Source organism: Ornithodoros turicata, chromosome 1 (genome assembly GCF_037126465.1).
Source record: "Ornithodoros turicata isolate Travis chromosome 1, ASM3712646v1, whole genome shotgun sequence".
Taxonomy (NCBI): Eukaryota; Metazoa; Arthropoda; class Arachnida; order Ixodida; family Argasidae; genus Ornithodoros; species Ornithodoros turicata.
In genome coordinates, this window is record NC_088201.1 from 119,899,498 (window position 1) to 119,908,297 (window position 8,800).

The window sequence follows — 8,800 nt, forward strand, 5'->3', positions numbered from 1 at the left end:
GTCGCTACTGTTCCTTTCCTCTTCCCTTGCCGTTGGCTCTGATGGCGCTGAATCTGGAAATTCCACGCCTTGGCGCATGTCGCCGTGTAGTGCGGACGTCGTTCTTCGTATTATGTGTCGCCGATTGCGTCTGAAAACTCCTCTGTCAGTTTCCACCCAGTAGGAGCGCGGGGTGCCAGCAGTAGATATGACCTTCCCCTGGACCTTGAACTAGGGTAACCAGACAACGTCGTCGTTTTCTAGGGGTGGTAGTCCACGAGCCCGATGTCTGCGGTCGAAAGTTCGTTTCTGTTTCTCCTTTTTGTGCTTGTTCTTTTCGTCCCAACGTGGTTCTTCCCGAGCGGGTAGTAACTGCAGAGGGTGTTGCGGGACACTACTTCGCAGACGACGCCCCATCAGTATCTGCGCTGGGCTTCTTCCCGAGAACGCTGGGGTGTTTCTGTAATTCAACAATGCGAGATGAGGATCGTCTGACATTTGAATCAGCAGTTTGACGGTTCTGACAGTTCTCTCGACCTGTCCGTTTGCTTGAGGAAAAGAAGGGCTAGTGGTCGTGTGTATGAAACCGTAAAGCTGTGCGAATCTTTTGAATTCTTCTCCGGAAAATTGAGGGCCATTATCGGTCACCACTTCACGGGGAATGCCGTGCCTAGCAAAAATGGACTTCAACCGCAGAATGACTGCCCGTGATGACCAGTCGTCCGTTAGTTGTGACACTTCCGGGAATCTTGAGCGGTAGTCCACCACCAGTACATACTCCTTTCCGCCAAGGTGGAACAGATCCACCGCTACCTTGTCCCAAGGCAGCAATGGTGTCTCTGTGGGAACCATGGGTTCTGAAGGCTGTATCGTATATTCTTGACAGACAGGGCAGGGTTTGACAATGTCTGCCAGCTCCTTGCTTAGGCCAGGCCACCAAACGCAGTCCTTTGCCTTTTCTCTGCACCAGGAGATTCCCTGATGCCCTTCGTGAATGTGACAAAGTATTTCTGCTCTCAAAGAAGTGGGGATCACAATGCGTTGTCCACATAACAGGAGATCTTCGCTTACAGAAAGCCTGGGCGTGTACTCATGGTACCTTTGCAGTTCCTGCTGGAGCATACTGTCCGGCGGCCTCCCATATTCGCAGTATTCTCGAAGTGCTCTGCAAACAGTGTCGTGTTTCTGAGCTTCGCGAATACGGCTCAGCATTTTATCCGACGCGGGAATCATGTCAATTGCTACCTGGACATACGAAGTAGCGTCGTCGACGATGAGGCCAGTGGCAAGATCTCGCAAAGGCGGGCGGGAAAGAGCGTCTGCTGTGACTAGAGACTTTCCTGGTACGTACGTTATGTCGTAATCATACCGCATCAGACGCAGACGAGATCTCTGTACTCTTGGAGGTACTTGATCCAGTTGCTGATCCCCAAGGAGCGGTAGGAGTGGCTTATGGTCGGTTTCGAACTTGAACCGAAGGCCCCGAATGTATTCGAACTTTTCTGCCGCCCAAGTCAATGCTAGTGCTTCCTTCTCCACCTGAGAGTAACGAGACTCGGCGCTGTTCAGACTGCGAGATGCGTAGGCAACTGGTTTCAGTTCTCCGTTTCGTTGAACTTGTGAAAGCACGCCGCCAAGACCATACGACGACGCATCTGCGGACAACACCGTTGGAAAGTTTGGGTTGTACTTGGCCATACAGACAGCAGACGATGTTCTTCAACTTCTGGAAGGCTTCTTGCTGGCGGTGTCCCCAATACCAGGCAACATTCTTTACTAGCAATTCTCGCAGAGGCGCAGATACAGTCGACAAACTGGGTATGAACCTGCCGAGGTGATTGAAGTTGCCAAGGATGCGTCGCAAGTCAGAGACGTTTTCAGGGGCCGGCAGGGCTGTCACGGCGTCCACTTTACGAGGATTCAGGTAGATTCCATTTTCATCGATGACTACTCCAAGAAATGCTATCTTTTTGACACAGAATTCGCATTTATCCCGGTTCAGAGTGACATTATTATCCATCAGCCGTTGAAGTACAGCACGCAGTCGCCGGTCGTGTTCTTCTTGGGTGTTACCGAAAACCAGTACATCGTCCATTAAATATATGACGCCATGTTGACTATCCAAGATTTAGGACATTCTTCTTTGAAAAATTTCGGGCGCTGACGTAATCCCAAAACTTCCCGAACCTTATTCGCGTGATGGAAGCTCTCATCCAGTGCGAGTACCCAGGGGTGAAGCGAGTTTGTCGTCGCTGCAAACTGGAAGGCCACTTCAGGTCGCCTTGTAAGGTTCCCTTTTGTGAGCGGTGCTCCACATTCGGGCATCTCGTGAAAGACTGCGGATCGCGCTGCAGCAAGTGCCGGACCAAGCATGCAGCAAGGTGTATGCCCAGGAAAGTTCTCGTACGCTAGCATTGCCAGCTTCCAGTTCCCGACACTCCCGCCTGCACAGAGACAGGTGGAATTGGAGAAGACTGCACTGGTCCCGAGCGTACACACGGCGCCCGCAGGAACCACTTCGCGAGGAGGTGCCAACACCACTTCACGAGCAACTGCAGAACTCACCTTCGAATAGCACTGCTGTTCAAGCTGCGCCAGTTAAGGGGGCGAAGACGTCTCCTATCGTAGCGTCCCGGTCCGTTTCCCAAGAGTCCGACGGCTACAGTGCGTCGACCGTGGTTGACGCAACCTCCCACTACATGACGGTACCGACACCGACAGCCTTCAACGAGGAGGACGTTGAGATGCATGACGGCGTGGCCTTCAAGACCGACGGCTTGCACTTCAGCACCGAGGATATGGACGCCGGAACGGCGCAACGCAAGAAACGTCAGAAAGTCACGGTACCAAGCATGAAGGAGTTGTTCGGCAGCGATTCGGACAGTTCGTAAGCCTGCGTCTAAATTCATTGTCTATAATGAACTCTGTTTGTAATCTTGCGTTAGCTATTTCTCTAACCTTACTCAAGCGTGTTAAGATTGCCAGTCTAAATGTTAACGGTATGCGCAGCGTGCAAAAACAAGCAGATGTAGTAAGCCTTGGAAAACGTTAGGGCACGAACATACTTTGCTCCAAGAACCACACTTTTGTTCTGTTAAAGACGTTGTGCAGTTCAGGAGAAGATTTAATCTAGTTGTGTATGCCAGTTTGGGCGCTGTGAACACGTACGGTGTTGCAGTGATTGTGTATAACCGCGCCCCGTTGAATCGCTTCTTTTGTACGTATGACGCTGAAGGTAGAATTATGTGTTTTGATTTTTTCATTGGCGATGCCAAGTGCAGAATTGTTAACGTGTACGCCCCCGCTCATGCTAGTCAGACAAACAGTTTCTTTCGTTCTTTGGACACAAGTTTGTTGTTCAACGGTACTGTTGTTCTGGCCGAGGTCTTTAATTGCGTCGAGAATTCACTGGTGGATGTTATCGGCCGCGGCCAAGGACGATCCGTATGGAATGCCCGCGAGTTATCCCATCTCGTGCAAGAATTTGATATGATAGACGCTTGGCGTGCAATCCATGGCCCGCAACTTCTCGGAATAACGTGGCAACGCGGAAGAGCTGGCTCCCGTTTGGATCGTTTCTATGTTCCCCGCAGTGTGCGAGATAAGATTGCTAACTGCGATCACCACATCATTCCCTCTACAGCGACATACACGTTCTACCACGCTTCCCAAGCAGCACAATGTACCGAAAGTCAAGTGCAATAGGGGTGGACGGTATGTGTCTTATCAATGCTCTTTAGTTTCACCATTTCGTTCAAGGTCTTCCACCTACCCGTCCACCCCTATTGCACTCGACTTTCAGTACATTGTGCTGCTTGGGTTTCGTCTCCCTGGTACTTGACCTAGAACATCCACCAGTTCTGCACCGCCTTTTGTGGCGACTAGACAAAAAAGTTGCTCAATGATGATGAGGTAATCGGTGCAGTGGAATCGTTGTTGGATGTATCTGTAGAGGAGGTGGTGTTCCCCTACATGAGTCCTGACCGGCGATGATGGAATGTCCCAGCGGGCAGATGGACGTGGCCTCACACTAGGACGGTGCCGGTAGAACTGCAGTGCCAGCGCCGTAGCGCGTGGCAGCAGAGGCGCGTCGTCGTAGTCTTCCACGGGCCGCCACATCACTCCCCCCCTCAGACGCGGAGCGGTGCATGCGGTTGAGGTCCGCGTCGATACCATGAAGAGGAGAATGAGGACGACTCGTGGATGGTGGACGATTGGAGGTACGGCTTGCGATTGTGGCTGTTGATGCAGCAGCGGGATGGCGGGAACAAGGGCGCTGGATCCGGGCGGGTTCCAGAGATGAGTTGTGAGTGCTGAGTGGTTGGGTGCTTGAGTGCGTTGTGTGGCGTTGAGTTGCTGCGTTGCTTGTTGCTGAGGGAGTGTGTTGAGTGATCGTTGTTGAGAGCTGTTTGTTGCTGATTGTGTTGAGTTGCTGAGTGGGCGACAGTACCGTGACCGGTACGACAGCGTGAATGCCGGTTGCCGCCAGAGAAGTGCCGGGGAGGACCATCATGAAGCAGGTGGAGGCTGGAAAGCCAGCTTACTGTGGTCTCCCTGCGGGTCCCCGGTGGAACAGTGGTCCCGGTGCGCCTTGCCTGCTAGAGGGTGGTTCGCTGCTGGTTTGCCGACGAAAAATTTAGGATGTTGAGTGGCCGAATTACGCCGAACATGGTGTTCGTTGTTCGGGTCACCAAATGTAGAGGAGGTGGTGTTCCCCTACATGAGTCCTGACCGGCGATGATGGAATGTCCCAGCGGGCAGATGGACGTGGCCTCACACTAGGACGGTGCCGGTAGAACTGCCGTGCCAGCGCCGTAGCGCGTGGCAGCAGAGGCGCGTCGTCGTAGTCTTCCACGGGCCGCCACATATCTATATCTCAATCTTTGCGTTTGTGGCAACAGCGTAAACAGCAGTTTTGTGCCCTTTTCACTACGTATGGGGACCCAAGCAGCACAATGTACTGAAAGTCGAGCGCAATAGGGGTGCACGGTATGTGTGTTACAACGTTCTATAGCGTCACCAGTCTGTTCAAAGCATTCCACCTACCAGCCCACCCCTATTGCACTCGACTTTCAGTACACTGTGCTGCTTGGGAAGCGTCGGTCGCGAGAGCGAACGAAAGCGTTCGATCGCTTATGCGATAAGATACGTCTTGTACGAAGAGGTGTTCTCACTGCTAACACGCGCGAGTATTTGGACAGCCTGATAGCGCAGCGTGACCTGCTTTTGAGGTCCAGCACAAGTACAGCTCAAATGGAAAGGACACGCGGCCGGTCTGTGTCCGGTGTGGAGATGTACCGCTACAATCGCGAGGGTAAATAACGCGACCATACCTTTGTTTCGTCATGCACATTGCCGGACGGTACTGTGACCACTGACCCGGGCAGGGTCTTCGACAGGTTTCACAGCTTTTATTCACGTGACCTTTCCGACGGCCGACAAGAGTGTGATGTTAATGATGCCTTTTTTTACGTCTTGCCAAAGCTAAGCGATGTGGATCAAGAGATAGTTCGCTCACCCATAACGCTTGAAGAGTTAGACGAAGCTCTGGTTCAGATGCGTCGCGGTACTGCACCGGGACCGCATGCCTTGCCGGTCGAATTTTGTTGTGCGTTTTGGATTGTGCTGAAGCCATAACTACATGCAGTGTTTACAATTATGAGTCTTGTAAGAATTCCTACGTATTTTAGTTTTGGCCGAGAAGTTCTCGTGCCGAAAGCCAATTCTGATTTGTCGGACCCAGGTTCCAGGCGTCCAATTACGCTTATGAACAGTGATTATAAGTTGTTTATGTCGCTCTTAAATCACCGACTTCGGCTTGTTTCTGGGAGTATTGTGCATGAGGCACAAGTGTGTGCCATTCCAGGACGAGGAATGTATGGCGCTCTGTCTTGCTTTAGGGATTTGTTGTATTTTTCCAACATGAACAATGTAAATAGTTGTGTCTTATCACTAGATCAGAGGAAGGCCTTTGACAGGGTGCTGCGTTCCTTCCTGTTTTGTGTCTTGCGCAGGTACGGCTTTCCTGCTGAATTCGTGTCTGTTGTTCGGAACATTTATTCGTCGCATTCGAGTACCCTTGTTTTCAATAGACGTGAAAGTCACCCTTTTAAAGTTGGTTGCCATTCCCGGGAAACGCATCCATCAAAGTGTCCGCTTATGCGGATGATGTGACACTGTTTCAGAGAGACGAAGATTGAATCCGCTACGTCTGCGAGGTGTTCGAACGTTTCTCTGCTCTGTCCGGAGCGGCGTTGAATGCGTCCAAGAGTAAAGCCATGGCGCTTGGGTCCCTCACCTTATCGCCTGCAGTGCCGTTTTTGACGTGCACCTCTCTTCGAGTCTTGGACATTTCCTTTGACAAACACGGAATACCCGTTTCAAACTGGAACGCTGTGGTTTTTGCTCTGAAGGCAAAAATTGCATCAGCCGAGTCGTTTGAATTCACATTTGCGGAGCGCCGCTATTTCATTCGTTCCATTTTGTGTGCTCGAGCCTGGCATTTGGGCCAGATATTTCCTCCGCAGCAGAGAGTAATTACGCAGATTGACAACATTTTCTTTCATTCTTCTGGTCGGGTAAACCACCCATGTTCAACCGCTCCACATTGCGCCTCCCTGTCTCCACAGGCGGATGGAGCATCCCTAACGTATGAGTAGTCTGCCAGGTCCTCGCTCAGAGGCTTCTCTTACGAGTTCTGCGGGATGTTCCGTCTCCAGCTCATGTGCTAGCAGTTTACTTAACATCCCTGCACAGTCGGTTCTTACCAGATCTCCCTCGAGTTGAGGAACAGCGTCCGAGCTGAACAGCCGCACCAGCTTCACGGCTCTCTAGCCCACCAACATTTCCGAGAGCTGTACCCAGATAGGAATGTCCTTGGCGTCCCACCAGTCCGCATTTCTGAACGTCTGGCCAAAGAAGAGGACGAGTCCCGTACACGCCTTCGTAGTTTGTCTACCTTTTCGGCAAAGGATGTTCAATGACCTACCTCGTGTTTCTCAAAACTTCATGTGGCAGGCCTGGTGGGACGTTTTGCCCACCTTGGACCGACTTGCCCGCTTTGGCATACGCAGCGATGCCTCTTGCATCTTTTGTGGTCAGGTCGCGCCTGGACCGCGTGTTCGGTTCTTTTGTGGTCAGGTTGATACGCTGCAGCACTCTATGTACCAGTGCCGTAGTTCTGCGACTTTCTTGTGTAGAGTGGCGCGCAGTCTTCGTTTGAGGTGTCCCTTGCGGTGGCAGTAACTGCGTTCCACTCCATCGTCAGCCATGCAACGACTGCGGAAGCTGTGCTTTGCGGTAGGCTTCCATGTTCTCTTTAGAGCTCGCAGCAATGCGATGTTCAAGCACAGGCGGTGCCTGCCAGTTGTCGCCATGGTCGGCTCTTTGCGTTGTGAGGTGCGGAAGTTCTTGGCCAAGGAGCTGCACCAGATGGGGCTCCAAGTCTTTACGGACACCTGGGTTTCCGAGAATGTTTTTACTGTTAGAAATCCTTGATCTTCTTTGTTTCTCAGTACCGTTAAGGTCTTTTAAACTACTATGCGCAATTGAGTTCGTCTTGATGTATATAGGTTGTAAATAGGTTGTTCTTGTATCGCTCCTCGGAGCAAGCTGAGCAGCATTGTTCTGTCTTGCGACTGCATATGTGGTCATTGTAAATGTCATCGTACTTGCGAAATAAATTTTCTTTAGCCTTTTTACTAAAGATCACCGTGGAGGAGGACAGTACAATGAGCTTCTAGACAATTTTTGATAGGCCTAACCCGTTTGGGTAAGTCTATATTATTCAATTCAAAGAGAGAATATGCGTCCAAATCAGACGTCTCCTGACACCCCCCCCCCCCCCAACACACACACAAAGGAAAAGAAACAGAGAGAGAGGGACAAGAGTTCACCACTTTGCCTCTCATATGTTCCGAATAGGGCCTCCACAAATGGAAAAATGTAGGATATATGCCGTGGTCTCCCTTCAAATCCGCGTACTGTGTGGGCCGTGTCTTTTAACGCGCGTCCAACGTCCTCTCCCTGTGGCCACATTAAGCTGCTCTACAAAGATCGCGGCCGTTCCGAGCAGCTGTCGGCTTGGTGGCCCATTACTCTGCTAAACGTGGACTGTAAGATATTTGCAAAGGTCCTGGAGCTACGCATTGCCCGAGTCATCGACACGGTTGTCTCTCCCGTCCAGACATGTTCGGTTCCTGGGAGAAGCATCCAGCAGCATCTGTTTGCCCTGCGCGACATATTCTACTGGGTGGCAGCAAGCCGGAGCACAGCGTTGTTTGTGTCATTTCACCGGGTGATTTGTGTCATTTGTCTTTTGACCGGGTCAACCACGAGTTCCTGTTCTTTGTCCTGCAGCGGGCGGGTTTCGGCGTCCGCCTCATGGTTTAGTCCGGCTCCTCTACACAAGCGTGGCAAGTAAAGTGATCGTCAATGGGAGAGTCTCGGAAGAATTCAGCGTCGAAACTGAAGTTAGGCAGGGTTGCCCACTGTCTCCCATCTTGTACGTGCTGGTCTTCGAAACGGCGATCCGCATGCTTTCGAAGGAGACCGCGGTACCACGTCTGCCAGTCCCCGGAAGCAACAGGTGCCCCACAGCGTTCGCATACGCCGATGGTCTCACGGTGTGCCAAGCAAGCTCTGCACTGCTTGGAAGAGTACAGCAGAGCCTCCGGGGCCAGACTGAACGAGCGGAAATCGGCAGTGATGACTCTTGGGCAGGAGTTTTTATACACTGACGTGTACGGGATACCCGTGCGCGACTCCTGCCGCATTTTTGACATTTATTTCAACCGAGCTGGGCCTCTCACGAACAACTGGG

At 51.8% G+C, this 8,800-nt stretch overlaps 1 protein-coding gene across 1 annotated transcript; it reads right to left on the bottom strand.

The window, feature by feature from the left end:
• Positions 1-210: 210 nt before the first annotated feature.
• LOC135384446 (uncharacterized protein K02A2.6-like) lies at positions 211-1,677 on the bottom strand. The gene has a single exon (XM_064613650.1). The coding sequence runs from the start codon at positions 1,675-1,677 to the stop codon at positions 211-213; it is 1,467 nt and encodes a 488-aa protein (XP_064469720.1).
• Between the last annotated feature and the right edge of the window lie 7,123 nt (positions 1,678-8,800).

Excerpts from the sequence above, each read along its gene's own strand:
- LOC135384446 (XM_064613650.1), bottom strand. The coding sequence starts at position 1,677 with ATGGCCAAGTACAACCCAAACTTTCCAACGGTGTTGTCCGCAGATGCG.